Source organism: Equus caballus, chromosome 7 (assembly GCF_041296265.1).
Source record: "Equus caballus isolate H_3958 breed thoroughbred chromosome 7, TB-T2T, whole genome shotgun sequence".
In the NCBI taxonomy this organism is placed as follows: Eukaryota; Metazoa; Chordata; class Mammalia; order Perissodactyla; family Equidae; genus Equus; species Equus caballus.
In genome coordinates, this window is record NC_091690.1 from 88,170,537 (window position 1) to 88,187,820 (window position 17,284).

Sequence of the window (17,284 nt, forward strand, 5' to 3'; positions counted from 1 at the left end):
TAGAGGCAGGGGGGCCTGACTGGGAGGACTTTGGATGCCAGGCTGAGGACTTGGGACTTCATAAACAACTGGGAACCAAGGAAAGATCTTAAGCAAGAATGATTTTTTTCCCCCGGGATGGTAACTCCAGCAGCTTGTGGAAGAGGCGGGGCATCTTCCACAGGAGTTGGGGCACTCTGATAAGCTCTGGGATTATTTCACTGGGTCTTGGCATGAGATATGGGTTCCCTCTACCCTGCCACACTGATGGCAGAGCCTGGTCTCACTTGTGTCCACTGCCTGGGCACAGAGAGCCAGGCACACGGGAGATGTTGAGTAAACAGTTACTCAATTTATTAGCAAATGATACTGGCTCACGGAATGCAGGTGAGCTGAGGTCTCCCCAGGCCTTTCAGGAAGCACGTGGAGCAGATCCTCTCCTGAGTCCTCTGAGAGTCACTCACCCATCAGACAGGATGCCCTCTGCGATCTCACACACCAGGACAAAGAGCAGCATGAAGGTCAGGATCCAGCGCAGGTTGTGCCCGGGGAAGTGGAGCCACGTGCTATGGTGGATGTGTACCTTGGAGCTCTGACTGCCCCATCCTGCAAGGAGAGACAAGAAGAGATGGGACACCTGGCTCACCTGGAGGATGGTGTATGAACCTCCAGAGGGTGCTGGAGCATTGGGTCCAGAGTGGGGGTGAGGAGTGTACCCATTTGAACACCTGTGCATAAGGATGCCTGAGTCTGGTACATATGAACTAAATATCCGAGCATGAAGCCTGGATCCGTGCAGGTCCACCTATGCAGGTGTCCATTTTATATGCTAACCTCTTGTGTGACAAGTTATCATGTAGTTACCATTTGGTTGAGAACAGAAGCGGAAATACCAGTAACACTGGTACAATTTTTGATACACATATGAGCATATGTTGCACTTGCTTCCTTCCTATTTCTGTCTAATTGTTTATCTTTGTCAATAAATTTGTGTTGGCTTCTGCAGCATCTTCCTTCTCTCTCTCTTTTTTTTTTTTTTTGGTGAGGAAGATTGGTGCTGAGCTAACATTTATGCCAATCCTCCCCTATTTTGTATGGGGATGCCACCATGCTTGATGAGCGGTGGCTTGGCTTGATGAGCGGTGTGAGGTTCTGCACCCCGGATCCAAACCTGCGAACCCCCAGTCACCCAAGAAGCAGAGTGTGCAAACTTAACCACTACGCAACTGGGCCACCTCGATTCCTCCTCTTTTTCATTTAATTTTGTAGCAATCTTCCCTTTCTTTCCAAAATCTGTTATCAATGTTGATTTGCTTTTTTCCTTGAAGTAAATTAACATGTTTGGAGAGGCAAGGGACACCCTATGAATTGATAGAGCTAGCCTGCTTGGGAAAGTTGAGGTCTTGAAGAGAGGTGAGGGGGACCTTGGGTGAAGAGGCACCATAATTGTCCCGGTGGTGGTGCCCAACTTTGCAGATGTCTCCTAAGCAGGGGCACTGGGGGCCGCTGGGGTCGCTGCTAGGCAAGGAGGCTGAGAAGTTGTCCTCTGGAGACACACGCCGGGTGGGGTAGCAGCGGAAGGGGATCCAAGTCCCCAGCTCCCACTTCTCCTCGCCCAGGGCGAGGGGGACCCCGGGACTGTCAGAGACTACTGTCTGGCTCAGCCCCGGGGAAGCACAGGAGCGCGCAGCCTCCATCCCGGCCTCTGAGGCGCAGGCTGCGCTCTTCCCTGGGCACAGCTGCGGCTGACACGGAGGGAGCTTGGGGGAGGGGCGACCCAGCTCCCTACACCGCACCATTGAGGGTGCAGCCCGATCCCCGCCCGACCCTTCCATCGCGTACAGAAACCTCTTCTTTGCCCCTTCTCCACCCCAGCTCTGGCCTTGCAGTGGCAAAACTTGGGGTTCTCCTGGGTCAGAAGCGTCGGCTGTGTTTGGAGCGGGGTCGGAGGCACCCCAGGCAGTGAGGGGATGTGCGGGTGTGCCAGCGCGGGGACCCCGGGAGCGAGGCGAGCGGCAGCCGCGGGGCCGGCAGGGCACACAGAGCGGCGCGGCGCGCAGCGCCTCCCCCTCCCGCCTCCCCGCCTCCCCGCCTCCGCCCGCCCCTCCTCGCGGCCCGCGGCGGCGCTCACCGATGAAGAGGATGGGGAAGGTGATGAAGAGCAGGAAGACGTGCGGCACCACGTTGAGCGCGTCCACGAAGCACCCGTTGTTGAGGACGCCCTGGTCCACCCGGTAGGCGGCCGAGTGGTTCTCGCTGCCGCAGAAGGCCAGGGGCATGGCGGCGCGGGCTCGGCTCAGCTCGGCTCGGCTCGGCGGCGGCTGCCCCACGCGCCTCCCGCGCCTCCGTCCCTCTCCGCTCCGCCGCCGGCCCGGCCGTCAGGCCCTCGCCACCCCCGGCCCCGCCCCGCCCCGCCCCGCCCCCCGCGCTCCCCCCACCCGCGTGCTCCACTACCTGCGGGGCCCGGAAGGGCGGCTGGAGCCCCACCGGCCTGGCCGCTCGGGGTCCGCGTTGCAGCCGTGGCGGCCCGGGCGCCCAGGTGCGCTCGGGGACGCTTTGTGAGTGCCCCCTGCGCGCGTGGGCTGGGAAGAGGTCTGGCTGGGTGTGTGGGCACGCTCGAGTTTGGATGGGAGAGTCGGGGGTGCAGAAGAGAGGTGCAGGGTCCCCGTGGGTTCAGAGCGGGCGTGTTCCGCGTCTCGAGTGCGAGCTCACTGCCCGGGGCCTGAGATGGGGGCTCACCTGGGCACGGGGCTGGTGGATGTAGTTAGATCGGAGCGACCTGGTGGGGGCAGAGCGGAGCAAGCCCCCACCCCATGTGGATAAGAAAAGCGGTGAAGAACATTACCTCGGGGGGCGCTTGAATATCTTCAAAAGTGGTCCCAGGCGCGGGGCGCTCGCTCACAGGTGCTTTCCAGCGTATCCAGCGCTCTCACAAACGGGATCTCCCAACGCTCCTGCTGAGTGCAGGTTACAATTTCTCCCATTTTTCTGATGAGGACACAGGCTGAGGGCATTTGCAGGACTGACCCAACGTCTCACTGCCAGCAAGTGGGGAAGCCTAACTTGAACCCAGCTCCTCCGGTCCCCCCACCCCCATCTCCCTCAGGCACGCGTCTAAGTTGAAACCTCCCCGCCACTGGCAGGTGAATGAGTAGAATGGGTCCCCCTCAAGGCTAAAAAAAGAGGCGCTTGTGCAATTGTATCCAGTGAAAGCAATGGGAGGCAGCCTGGAGAGGTGGAAAGAGAGAATGTCACCAACAGCTGTGTTCTTAACCTGCCACAGGCAGGCTTAAGGTGTTTAAGGACCTGGTGAAATTGTAAACACAGTGTCCTGCCTTCCTACACTTTTTGGAGAACTTCTCACAGGTCCATGGCCAAAAATGTTTATGTCCTATGAAGAAAGAAGAGAAAGTGGGATTTTAGGTTAGATTTTAGAGGAATTTCCTGAGTTAGGTGTATGAAGCATAAATGCATATGTTCCCAGAAGGGGCCAGGGGCCACCAGGGGAAGATCACTGAGGCTCTGAGCCATTGCAGGACGACATCAGGCAAGGCCTCAGCTCTGCTTCAGCCCCTGCAAGAGGCCCGGGCAGAACCAGGCACCAGGGCAGAGGGCAGGGGGTGCTGGGTGAACAGCCTAGGGAGGGCAGAAGCTCAGGGCCCGAAGGCCTCAGTCTCTGACTTCTGGGAATTTCTCTGAAGCTGAAAGATTTTTCCGTTAGTTTCAGCCAAAATAGTGAAAATTTGGTGGCAGTAAATGTCCAGCACCAGTGGCAGGAGTTAAATTAACCTGGGTGAATGCAGCCGCTGAACAGGTGACCACTGAGTCCAGGTAGCCAAGTGGGAAAAGCTTATGAGACGATGTCAGCTGAAAAGGCAGGAAACAATTGTTTCCCATGGTCGCACCCTTTTACATCTGTGTGTATGAATGTGAGCCTGCAGGCGGGCTCAGGCGGAAATGGCTGCTGCGTTAGTGTCGTGCGCAGTGTCTTAGCTCCCTTTCCTGTGCTTATCACTATTGTTATTATCCTTCTCTTTCTGTAAAAACTAGACAACTGAGGTTCAGAGAGATGAGAAGATGTGCCTGTGGTCATCTGACAAGATTTTTTTTAGTTTTGTTGGGTTCCAAGATTTTTGAAACTTTCTGCAATGTTGCCATTTTGTTTTTGTAGTTACAGTTTCAGTTTTTCACACTTTCAGCGATGATATTTTCCCCTTTAATAGTAAATAATGTATATATTTTTAAAGAACCAGACCCCAGTCCTGGCTCCACCACTACTCGTTGTGTGATGTTGGACAAGTCACCATTCTTGTGTGTCCATTTCCTCATTTTTAAATGGGGGAGATAATAACACGGACCCCAGAGGATTAAAATGAGATCACAGGTGTAAACGTGCTTTGTAAGCAGGGAGCTGGTCCGGGCTGCTTCATGCCCTGGGGGTGCACACACGGAACCCCTCAATCAATGAAGGTTGTCTAGTGGTCTTTCCCTCTGTTGGCACTCAGCACGCAGTGCCTGGCACAACCCACCCCGTTGCCTCTTCTGGGCCATTTGAAATAAACAAAACACTGCCACCAACCCCACCTGGACCCAAGTGTACAGGACTATTAAGGGGGCGTCACCTGGGACTAAGAGAGGGGTCCCACATTTGTCATCTAGTATAAACCGACTGTGTGACCCTGCCCTACACCTAGCTTGATAGCGAGGATCCCATCACACTGCCCGCCTGTGCCAGAGTTATTTTGAAAAGTGTGGAGTCAGGTGCACACAGAGGCAGGAAAGGACTTCTGCTGTAGCATGGATTATAATCTTGTCAACGACCCAATGTCCATCAAGAGAGGGCTGGTTAAAACAAAACAAACGAAAAACATGGTATTCTCCATACTGTGGAACTCTGTGAGGCAAGTGCAGAGAATAAAGAAGGGTTATATATAGCGACATGAAAAGATGTCCATGGCACAGCTGTGGAAGAGGCTGTGCTGCCTGAAACCGTTTGTTTCTACAACAGAAACAGACACGGAGCCACACAATTCTCTGTGGGGAGGCCCTGGGTCTGGGGCTTTCCCACCCGCAGCAACACCTCTCGCTGCCCCTGCAGGGCACGCCGGGAGGACCGGGCTCCCGCAGCTGCCCCGCTGCAAGGGGATTCTTCTTCGAGATTTCTCAGCCATCCCCCTGGCAGAACGGAAAGCCTGGGATGGATTTCAGGGACCTGGATTCTCGCGCTCGCGGCCCACTGCATGGGTGTGGCCTCAGAAAGGGCCCCTCCCCTCCTGTGTGCGGTGGAAGACTTGGCACAAAGCCTCAAAAAAGTCACCTCCAGCTCGGATGTTGTTCATGCTTTTAGGGCCCTGTCTTTATCTGGCTGTGTGTCAGATAGATATGGCGTCTATCTGACCATCTGACATCTATCTTGCTGGTGTGTCAGTCAGATATTGCAGACGGAGTCATCAGGATATTAATGGTGACATAATAGAGTGGGGTGATATTTCAAGAAATTAACCCTTTCAATAACCTGAATCAATAGTGACTGGCTAAAAACAAACAAAAAGGAAAATCACGGTGTTATCCATACTAAGGAATACTGTGCAGCAAGCACAGAGAATACAGTAGGGCCACCTGTAATGGCTTGGCTTAGAAAGATGTTTCCTCCCCACCCTCCAGCTTCAGGCAGATGACTGTGAAGCTGTGGCCAGGTGGAAAGCACACACCTGGCATGTCAATGCCTGTGTCCACAGGGGGACGCAGAAGACTGTCAATCACAAAGAGAGGATGGAGTTGTAGACAGAATGTCATGGCTGGAACCTGGGAGAGGTGTCATCGCCCCTTCCAGCTCCATCCTGCCCTACTGTCAGGAGGAGGGAAGAGCAGAGAGAAGCTCCTGAGAGCAGGAACTTGTGCCCAGCCTCCCTGCCCACCTGCTGTGTGTAGACTGTGCTGGAAAACCCACACAGGGACTGTTGTGAACAAAGGTTCTCTTAGCCCAGAGCAGGGCCACCAGACTGACAAAGACAGGGGACACTCAGCCATCCCTGCATGGACAGATGATGCAGAAACACCTTGGATCCTCCCGGGTCTCTTGGCACCACATAACTGGGGAGCTGGGGAGGAACTCCGAGAAAGCCCAGCGTTAACATTTTCTGCCAGCCTGATGGGACGGGGCCTTGAAGCAGAAATGAAATAAAGTTCTTGTTTTTGCGCACTTAAGTTTTGGTCCAAGATCACCCTCACTACAGTAACAGAAGGGCAACTCCATGCATGGCCTGGTTGCTCTCCACCCTTGAGGCCACTTAAGGTCAAATGCAGTCTCTCATTGTATTCCGCAAGAGATCCACCTCTCCACTGCATCAATTAAAAGTGGAGGCTTGGGGGCCGGCCAGTGGTGTAGTGGTTAAATTTGCACAGGTTCACTGATTCAGATCCTGGGCACAGACCTACATGCTGCTCATCAAGCCATGTTACGGTGGTGTCCCACATACAAAATAGAGGAAGATTGGTACAGATGTTAGCTCGAGACCAATCTTCCTCAAGTAAAAAGAGGAAGATTGGCAACAGGTGGTAGCTCAGGGCCAATCTTCCTCACAAAAAAAAAAAAGGAGGCTTTACTGAACTCTTCATGAGGCGGTAGAAAGACATGATTTGCATACCTCACAGCAGAAACTTAGTAAAATTCCCCCCTTGCTCTACCCTCAAGGGTCTTCTCCCTTGTGTGTGAACTTATATCTCCTTTTCCTCTCTTCCACAGAGTCTCTTCTTAAAAACATGCCCCTCATTCCCCAGAGCTGTTCAGCGTTTGCATTCCGCGTGCAGGCCCGCTCAGGGTTCTCGAGCATGCCTTCTTCCCCTTCCCCAGCTGCCTGCCATCCTCAACTGCTCTCTCTCTGGACAGAAGAATGCGGGAGAAGGGGAGAGAATAAGATTTTCTCCCTTCTGTTTCACCAGCGTTTGTTGAGTTTTCAGTATGCGCCACACACTTCGCCTGTTTTAAATCCCAGAGTAACTGCCTGGTAGTTACTATTATCAGAGAAAACTGAGGCTCAGAGGAGTTAAGCCCTTTTCCAGGGATCACACAGCTGGGAATTGGTGGAGAAGGGATTCCAACCCCTATAGGCTTGGCTTCAAAGCCTGTGCTGTTAGCCACTTCCCAAAGCGATGCCGGAGGTCTGAGGATTACTCTGCCTCTGAGGAGGGAGTGCAGGCCCCAAAGAACAGACTTTTGGGGAAACCTGTGCATCTGAGCACTTTGCCTTTTCTCTGTGTTAGAAACCAGACAGAATGCCCAGAAATGGCATCAGACACTGGCATCAGTCCGAGGGCCGGGGAGGGCTTGAGTGTGAGGGGCTTCTGCTGACTGGGCTTCACCCTCTGTGTGAAGCAGGCACACAGATGACCCTGCACTGACTCACTGTGGAGACAGCCCCCGAGAGTGACGGAGGGGAGTGGGCGCCTGTGAGCTGCAGAGGGGTCCCATAAGGTGCGCCGGCTCGCCCCTCTACCTGCCGGAGGCCACACTGCCGCAGATGCTCCGCCTGGGCCCAGCCATAAAGGACGCCCGTCTCAGCCAGAGCCTGGCCCCTGCCAGGTGCCTCTGACAGGCACAGCGCAGCCTCAGCCGTCTGGGCCTGGAGGGTCCTGCCGGAGCTGGGGCTGACGCGGGGGAGGTGGGGGGCTGCTGAGTAACCTACCTTCCCTTCACTCCCCGCCCCTCCAGAGGGACCTCAGCTTCTGTCCCCTGAGCAGAGGCTGCCTGGACCCAAACTCTGTGCTGGGGAAGTTCAGGTCCCAGCTCTACCCTTGACCAGCTGTGTGACCTTGGGCAAGTCAACCTCCCTGGGCCTCAGTGTAAAGAGGAAGACTCATCTCTCCCTCAAGGATCGTGTGAGAAAGCCTGGCGCCCAGCAGACCTCGCATCTAGCTTTTCCATTTTCCGATCAGCTGAGGGCTTCTTTCCCCAAATCCCAAGACTTACTGATTTTTCCCCAGTTTTATTGAGATATAATTAACATATATCATTGTATAAGTTTACTATGTACAATATAGTGATTTGACATATATACAGTGAAATGATTATGACAATACATTTAGTTAGCATCCGTCACCTCACGTAGTTATAATTTTTTTCTTGTGATAAGAACTCTTAAGATTTACTCTCCTAGCAACTGGCAAGTATACAATACGATATTATTAACTATATTCACCATGCCGTACATTCCATCCCCAGGACTTATTTATCTTACAACCGAAGTTTGTACCTTCTGACTGTCACCCATTTCCCCTAGCCCCTAACCCCCAATCTGTTCTCTGTTTCTAGGAGTTTGGCTTTTTTAGATTTTACGTATAAGTGAGATTATACAGTATTTGTCTTTCTTTGATTTATTTCACCTACTATATGCCCTCAAGGTCTATCCATGTTACACAAATGGCAGGTTCTCCTTTTTATGGCTGAATAATATTCCATTGCTTATTTATACCGCGTTTTCTTTATCCATTCATCCGTCAATGGACACTTAGGTGTTTCCGTGTCTTGGCCATGGTAAATAATGCTGTAACACTTATTGATTTTTAATCACTGATTGAGTTCTTAGCTAAAACTTAGATGGGCAAGAACAAAGTGCCCAGGTCTTTATTGCTTATCTGGCTTGATCATCATCTCCCTCTAAGGCAGGTGGTATAATTGTCATCATACAGGTGAGAATAAGGAGGAGAGGAAAACTTGCTTGCCCAGGGCCCCCCAGCAAAGGAGCTAACAGAGCCTGGTTCTCACTAGGACGTCCTGCTGAGAAACGGGGGAGCTGAGGTAGGGCTGCGGTAACAAGGAAGGCAAAGGGAGTGAGAGCTCTCCAGCTGGAAGCGGGTGCGAGGTTGGGTGGAGTGAATTGTCTGGAGGTGGTGTCTGTAGAGCAAGCCCACGGTCCTTGTTCAGACTTGGCCGCCTGAATTTGCGCCTATACGTGATGTATGTGGCTGACTTCCTTGTGCACTGGTGGAAACTCAGTGTGTAGAGTTTAGTGTGGGCCTGCCTGCAACTGTGATTCTGTCGGGGAGGAGGGAGGAAGACCCTTCTCTCTGGTGCTCAGGCGAGGAAAGACCTCTCCACTCAGGCAAGCAGAGACCTGAAGGGGAGGGAGAGAGGGAGGGAGAGGAAGGGAGAGGGAGAGAAAGGGAGGGTTGGGGGTGAGGGAGACAGGCTCACAGCCACAACCTTACATTTACCTGCTTGAAGGAAGCGTTAGTGAAGAACTTCCCTCATACCTGAGGTAGGGTCAAAATCTGTTTTTAGCTAAAATGAGTACATTAAAAATTCAAAGTGGTGAATGCATTCAATTCGGAGCTTTTTAGATAGCAGTGTGCTCTTGAGAAGATAATCATTTAATGATGCGGGTGCTCTGGGACTTGGACGAAGGGCAGAGCCTGGAGAAGTCTTGTTAAGAAGGATGAGCCCAGTGGTTTGGAGAGAAGCATCGCCTTTTCCATTGGAGCCGGAGAAATCAAATCAAATTCCTCTGCTAGTCCAGCCCCCAGGCGGGAGAGGGTGGGAGAGGAGGGTGTTGAGGTGTTGCTTGCCGCCCTAATTGGGAGAAATAACCTGACTCAGCCAGTGGTTGCTCAGATGTATAACTGAGGCAATTAGCCAGTCAATTAACAGGCATTTAATGGGTATCCACTGTGTGCCAACTGGGTTCCCTGTAAGCCTGCAAAGTAAGTATTATTGTGTCCTTAGGAAACTGAGGCCCAGAGAGGCTAAGGGACTTGCCCTAGCTCACGCAGCTAGTGAGATGTGTATCCTAGGCTGAAACCCGGGTTCAGCTGGGTCTGGAACCTGTGTGCTTCCCATACCAGTGGTTCTCAAAGTGTGGGCCCTGGACCAGCAGCATCACCTGGGAATTTGTTGGAAATGCAAATCCTCTGGCCCACCCAGACCTACTAAATCTGAAACTCTGGGGGTAGAGGGCTTACAATCCGATTGAGAAAACAAGATAAACATACATTTATTTAAAAAAAAAAAAAAGGTGACTGGGCTTGGAGAGATAGCCTGCTGGAAGCTCTAAGGGGAAAGGGGCCTTGAGGGATGGCCCAGCCTGCACAGGTGAAGAAGCGGGAGATGGTGGGGTTGGGAGGGATCTCAGTGTGTGTGAAGGTGGGGGAGCTGGAGGCAGGCTTTCCAGACACAGCGGGGAAACGATGAGTCCCGCTGGGATTAGGTGTCGTGGAGGATAACGGGGGGTGGGGGGTGGGGGGCTGGATTGCTAGTGCTCTGGAACTTGCAGCCAGGGAGCTCCCTGCATAGACTGACCCCTGCAGATGGCCACTGTGGCCACTGTTCCTTTACAATCCACGTCTAGGAGGCACGCCTTGTGAGTGCCCATCCCCCAGCATGGAAGCTACAGACAGGCTCCCTCCTGCACTGACTCCCTGCTTCTCAGCTCTCAGCACTGGGCTCACTGTCCCTTCCTCAGGGAAGCCTTCCCTGACCTTTCCACAAGGAGCTGCTTGAGGGCTGAGCCTGAGTCTTCTGTGGCTTTGGCTCTGGAGCAGAGTAGGTGCTCAATCTCAATAAATATTTGTGAAATGCATGAATGAGTGGACGAATTGATCAGTGACAATGTTTACCCACAGACATAACAGCTGTATACTTGCCCAGCTAAGTGAGGAATTGATGTCTATAAATTGGATTCCACTTTCCCATTGACTTATGTCATATCATTGAGGTGCATTTTCTTTCTTTTTGACAGATCCTTCTTCATTCATTTGTTGGCATGTTCTCACTGAGCGCATGCTATGTGCTAGGCACCTTACTAAGTGCCAGAGATACAGAGGTGAATACAGGGCCTGCTCCGAGGAGCTCACTGTTTCATGTTTTGGGAGTTCCCAACACCTCACTATTAAGATTTTTGTTTTTTGTTTTGTCACCCTTTTATGAGAGTGGACTAAACCTCTTTTGGGTCAGAGATACTTTTGAAGATCTGATAAAAGCTATGGACCACTTCTCCAAAAAGAGATTCAAAAGCTGGGGGTTGGTAAACCCTCCCTCAATCCACCCATGGACCCTGAGTTAGGAACTTTAGGCCTGGGGTGGCTGCCGGGTGGGTGTCTGTTGGACTGTGCTGGGGGTTTGAAGCTGCATCAGGCATAATTTTGCTCCATGGTTCCTGTCAAGTGAGTGATGAGGCCTGAACAGTGCAGTTTGAATTGACTCGCTGGTCTTAGGATCACCCTTGACAGACGAAGAGTCTGTGGTCAGAGTGGCCAGCTGTGCAGCATATAGGCAGAGCAGGGGAAACTCTGCTTCCTCTGAGGTGGCTGCCTTTATTGCTTGCCTGTGATGCTTGCTGAGAACCTCCGTGGGCTGCCCATGTGTGACCAGCACATGGACTGTGGGGAAATAAAACTTCCTTGGATTTCTCAGTGTTCCTGTAAACAGCCCTAGCCTCCTGAGACTTGGACGTGTACAGGATATGAAGATAGGGCATCTTTACTTTCATTTTCCCAGAATCGTTTTGCCCTTCATGTACCATGAGAATTAGATATGTAGCCATATGTCTGGATAATTGTTCTGATCTAAAAGGATGATAAAATGTATCCAGCAATTCTCCATCTGGGTATATAGCCTAAAGGATTGAAAGCAGAGTCTCAAAGAGATACTTGTGCACCCATGTTCATGGCAGCATGATTCACAGTAGCCACAGGTGGAAGCCACCTAAGTGTCCATTGACAGAGGAATGAATAAACAATATGTGGTCTATCCATACAATGGACTATTATTCAGCTTTAAAAAGAAAGGACATTCTGACACAGTCTACAACATGGATGAGCCTTGAGGACGTTATGCTAAACTAAATAAGCCAGTCATGAAAGACAAATACTGTATGATTCCATTTATGATGTACCTAGGGTAGTCAAATTCGTAGAGACGGAAGTATAACGGTGGTCGCCAGGGGCCGAGGGACAGGGGAATGGGGAGTCGTTACTTAATGGGGACAGAGTTTCAGTTCTGTGGGGTGAAGAGTTCTGGAGGTGGACGGTGGTAGTGGCTGCACAATAATGTGAAGGCCTGAATATCACTGAATTGTGCACTTAACCTGATTAAGATGGTCGATTTCATGGTATGTGTGTTTTACTACAATTTACGAAAAGAATAATGAAACTTCTCTGATTTCCCCGAGAGGGCTGAAGGGTTGCGGCCAGGTCCTAAGGGCCAGGAAGGCCAGAGCACTATTCCCCTAGGTGTGCACATTCCAGAAGTTTAGGGTGACAATCCACGATCCTTTCCATCTCTTCTCAAAGAAGCAAAGATTTTGTCTTTTATTTTTTCTCCCCCTTTCTGGAGGAGAGGACGGCTGTCTCTCTCCGGTGTATAAACAGAGAAAATCCATTGTTTTCCATCCTTCACCTACGCAGTGTCCCACCACTCATGCAGGAGATTTTTCCACCTGGTTTTCATCACTTCACCCCAAGGGGAAGGTCTGGGGCAATGTTGGCAGGGGGAGGCAGGCAGGCACATTTATCATTTACCGTGAGGTAATTGATAAGACGTCTGTCTCTGTTCTAGAATACCTCATGTGTACATTCAGGATAAAATTAATAAAGATGAATATTAAAAACCTCACCTGTACACGTGTGCACATGCACACGCATGCACACGCGCACACAGGCACAAGCACTCAGCTGGTGGCCTGTTGGGGAGCAAGTGCTGCTCCCCTGGGAAGGGAAGGTGCTCAAGGACTTTCTGCACTTGACCTGCGGTGGGCGAGACAGCGCCCACAGGTGCTATCCTTGTGAGTGTGGGCGGCACAGAGGCAGGGCAAGGAGCACTGCTCCAGAACCTGCCTTTGGGAAGCCCCACCCTGAGGAGTGAAATGAGCCCGAAGCTGCTCTTTCTACAGCGTCTATCCCAGATTTTTTAAAAAGTTAACATTAATTTGCGATCCAAGAACTGTGTCTAAGCACTTCATCTAGATTCCTTTTGATTCTCACAATTCTATGACGTGGCTACTGTTTTTATCCCTTTTATAGTTGAAGAAACAGAGATAGAGGTTAAGTAATGTGGCCAAGGTCAGATTTCAGTGTTCACTTCTCAGGACATTTGGGGAGCAAGTGCTGGAACCCCTGCACCTCAGCCCTGGGGGTTCTGTGGACAGAGCAGACCCCTCGTTTCCCTATCTCTTGTCACCAAGTGGTGGCCGAGCAGCCAGCCTGGCAGCTGGGAGTTGGTGAGGGTTCCACACACCTCGGGGGTTAGCCCCTGGCCTCCTGAGCCCCAGGTTCCTCCTAGAGAAGGTCACAGGGAGACGAAAGGGCAGAGCAGGAGGAAAGGAAGGAGGGAGGCTTTGGGGAGAGAGGTCCTTAGTGGACACTGCTTTATGCCTGCCCTGATCCCTTCCTTCTTCTGTAACAGCACCCCAATTTTCCTTTTGGAACCCACCTTTTCCCTGCACTCAGTCTGTGGGGTGCTGGTGGGGCGACATGAGTGGGTGTGGGACCCAGGCCTGGCCAGTCAGGGAAGGCCTTACTCCCAGGTCAAGCTCACCCGAGCAGGTCCTCGGGATTTAGCTGGAACTATGAGGCCAGAGGTGTGCTTTATCCACTGCGGTTGCACTACTCGGTAGACTTCTTTTGGAATTCGAGATGCCATCTTGTATGCTGGAAGCCATCTTAGCATCAGATGGGGAGAGCCCATCTGAGAGTAAAGCCAGCCAGCCAGTGGAGGACAGAGCCAATAGCTGGTGTGATGGGTACTTGGCTAGGCCACAGTGTTCGGGTATTTGGTCAAACACGTCTGAATGTTGCTGCGAAGGTATTTTTTAGATGAAACTAACATTTAAATTAGTAGACTTTGAATAAAGATTATCCTCCATAACGTGGGTGGGCCTCATCCAATCAATTGAAAGCCTTAATAGAAAAATAACATTCCCTGAGGAAGAGGAAATTCTGCCTCCAGCCTGCCTTCAGTACACAACGTCTAGTCTTCCCTGGGACCTGCTGGCCTACCCTACAGATCTTGCACTTACAATTCCTTAAAATAAATCTCTCTCTCTCTCTGTTTCTCTGGAGGCCCCCTACAGTTACAGATGACCAGAACAGGTTCCTGATGTCATTAACGCCTGGATCCAGCCAGACCTGAATTTAGATTTTCACTTCAATGGTCATCTTGAGTTGAGTTTCTGTCACTTACAACCCAAAGGGTCCATCTCAAGAGGGAGCAGGAGCTCATACTGGCTGAGCTTTCATTCCACGCCAGGCCCAGTGTTCCCTTATAAAATTGACCTGGGCCTTGAAGGATACATAGAAGTTCACGTGGGCAAGAGGAGGACAGGGCAGAGCAAACATGTGCAAAGACACAGAGAAGTGATGGAGCGTGGCATGCCCAGGAAACCAAAGAGTTCAGTGTGGCTGAAGTGAAAGAAGCAACTGGCAGGAGACTGGGCTGGAGAAGTCGTCGGGGGCTGGGTGGTGTGGGGCTTTGAATGCCAGGCTGGGGAGTTTGGACTTTGTCCTGAGGGCCGCGAGGGAGCCGTGGAAGAGTTTTAAGCAGAGCTTAAATATGAATATGATGCGGTTCAGGCTTTGCTTTGTTCATTCTGCAGTCTGAAGGACACAATGAAGCAGAGAGAAAACTGCAGCAGAGAGGAATCATCTTATGGCTGGACTTTTTCCAGGTGCTGCGAAATCCTATGCCAAATGTCATATCTTTCTCAATTGCTCGAAGCAGGATAGCACAGTGGGTAATGAGGTGGACTCCTGGACTCCTGCCGGCTCTCCATCCCGGCTCTGCCGCTCAGTGTCTGTTTAATCACAGGTGTGTTACTTAAGTCTTGGGGCCTCCACTTCCTCGGTGAAGATCACATCATCGTCTACGTCTTAGCATCCTTGTAACGAGTAGGGGACTCAACATCTTTAGGGCTCAGCACAGTGCTTGACACGCAGTAAACACACAGGGGTTAGCAGCACTCTTACTCCGCCCAAGCCAGTGGGTGGGCCCCTGGGCTGTGAACGCCAGGCCCCAGGAGGACAGCTGTGGCAGGCCCTCTGGCCCTCTGCCCTCTCCCTGCACCAGCCCCACCTGCCTTTCCCAGGGGGCTGCGCCTGCCCCTCGGGTTCTCACAGAGGCAAGACCAGCCTGGGCCCCAGGGAGCTGTGACGGGTCACTGCAAGTAAAGGGCTTTCAGCTCTGGAAACAGATTCTTCTCCAAATCTCAGGCTTGGGAATTAGGCTAGAGTCGGGCGAAAACCAGCTTCCCAGCCCTGCGCAGGCCCACGGGGGGTGTCGGAAGCACAGAGGCTGTAAACTCAGCCCTTCCCTCTGACTTCCAGATGCAGAGGTGAGAGGCTCAAAGCGGTTCAGCAGAGCCTGGGAGCCAGCTGGGGGAAGCAACTGCAATGAGATGGATAAAACGCTAAAATTCGGAGTCACGAGAGCATCCTTGAATTCCCAGCCTTTTAAAGTTTTTTTTCCACTATGTAGTGCAGTAGAAATGGCAGCTCTGCCGCCACCTTAGGGGGACCCTGGACACGTCCCTCCTTCCTTTGCTTCGTTTCCTGAAAACCCAATGATGGGGGTTAGATTCAAAGATAGCAAATAGGGTTCATCTAGTGAGCCAGGGTTAATTGGTTGTCTGTAGCTGCCTAGTTGGCTGGTTAGACAGAGCACTGGGAATGACGTGATGTCTGCCAAGCCTGTGCCAGAGAACGGGTGGCGCCTGGGCGGTCCTGGCCTGGATGGGTTTTAGTCCCGAATACTCGGTCTGGGTCACTGAAATGGATTCCCATGTCTGGCTCAGGCCCCGCTCTGGCCTCTGGCCTCAGCAGTGTCCCTCATGGCCCCCACGGGTGGTCAGGAACTGTCTTAGGCTCCCACCTCTATACAAGTTTTCTGGACCTTTCCACTTCTTACCTGGTTAATGCCAATGTCTGTCGGGGAGAGCTGTGTACTTGGGGTTCAACATGGGACAACTTTCTAACACTTGAGAATTGATTTTCTGATGACAGTGAAGAAAGAGTCAAGGCCTCATAAAAAAGGAAAGCGGAGCCCATTGTAGCCCATACACCCTGCCAGCCTAGATGACCTTATGGCTCAGGACTTATGTTACCCACGTCCCCACTCTCCCCTCATTCCCTCTTCCCACTCTGCCTAGTGGCACATCTTCCCTGTCCCTCTCCTCTAACCAGGGGCTCAAAGTCCTTTTTGTTGTCTCACTCATCAAGTCCTGATAAGCACTGATAAACTCACTCACTCTGAGGTGCCAATAACTAAGAATAGCTGGAGATGAATTTCAAATGGTGAGATTCCAGGCATCAGCAACTTGAAGGCCTCAGCAGAAGTATTTGTAGGTCACAAGAGGGGGTAATCATCACCGAATAGCAGAACATTAGCTGTTCTTCAGTTGTGGGGAGAATTGTTCTGCCAGCAGTCCAGAACTTGAGACATTCCGGTGAGGGTTGCCCTGCCCTATATGGCATAGAGTGGAGAAGGGTGTGGTCTCTGGAGCCAGAGTACCTGGGTTTTGAATGCCGGCTCCACTCCTTCCTTACTGTGTGACCTAGCAAAAGTCACTTAACCTCTCTGTACCTCAATCTTCTCTTAATAAAAGGGGGTTGGTGATCACAGCAGTCCCCACTTCGTGGAGCTGTTGAGGGGAGGAGATGAGCTTAGTGATAAGAACAGGCCCTGGCATATGGTCAATGCTACCTAAGAGCTGGCTCTTATCACCAGGCTCCTTGGGCGGCCTTGCACCAATCCCAGTCATTGCAGTTGGAGATGGCAGACATCAGGGTCCAGCCCAGGCCTGGCACAGAGTAGGGGTCAGCAAATAGGAGCCCCTCCTTTTACCTTCAGTGTGGAATTGTCTCCAGAGCCAGGTTAGGAACTCCATAAGAAAACACAGAGAATTCCTCAGCCTAGCTGCTGTCTCTGGGAGCCAGCTACGAGAAGGTCCTTGTGGCTTTGTCTCCACCGAGATCAGAAAGTCCAGCAATTTCTCTCTCTCTCTTTCTGTCCCTCTTTGCCCTCCCATTGATCATGATTCGCTGCCCACATTCCCAGCTGCCTCAGAAGCCATGCTGAGTGGGACGTGACCCCACCCACCAGCCACAGTGGACTGGACCTGGGATTGGTCCCTGACCCCAAGGGCCACCCACTCAGGTAGTTGGCCCAACCAGATTGTGCCTCGGGAATTTGGAATTGGGAAGTGCAGACGAAGCCAGGTGTGGTGGTGGTGGAGCTACAGATGAAAGGTCACCTAGAGTCAGGCAGGAGATCGTGATGGCATGCTCAAGCCGAGCTCTGAGCGCACAGAAGAGGCTGGTG

The 17,284-nt window shown here is 52.0% G+C and overlaps 1 protein-coding gene across 10 annotated transcripts in view; it reads right to left on the bottom strand.

Moving 5' to 3' along the window:
- Nucleotides 1–3,154, bottom strand: part of ABCC8 (ATP binding cassette subfamily C member 8) — a 75,523-nt gene extending 72,369 nt beyond the window's left edge. For 4 of the 10 annotated variants that reach the window (XM_070273416.1, XM_023646134.2, XM_070273415.1 and 1 more), the window contains exons 1-2: nucleotides 2,111–2,367; nucleotides 444–585 (exon numbers count right to left, since the gene is read on the bottom strand). In XM_070273416.1, the coding sequence (XP_070129517.1) occupies nucleotides 444–585; nucleotides 2,111–2,258 (290 nt within the window). In that variant the 5' untranslated portion in view covers nucleotides 2,259–2,367. Of the gene's footprint in view, nucleotides 1–443; nucleotides 586–2,110; nucleotides 2,377–2,433; nucleotides 2,731–2,824 lie in introns of those variants that run through there. The other 6 variants (XM_070273417.1, XM_070273420.1, XM_070273421.1 and 3 more) reach the window with 6 other exon arrangements.
- Between the last annotated feature and the right edge of the window lie 14,130 nt (nucleotides 3,155–17,284).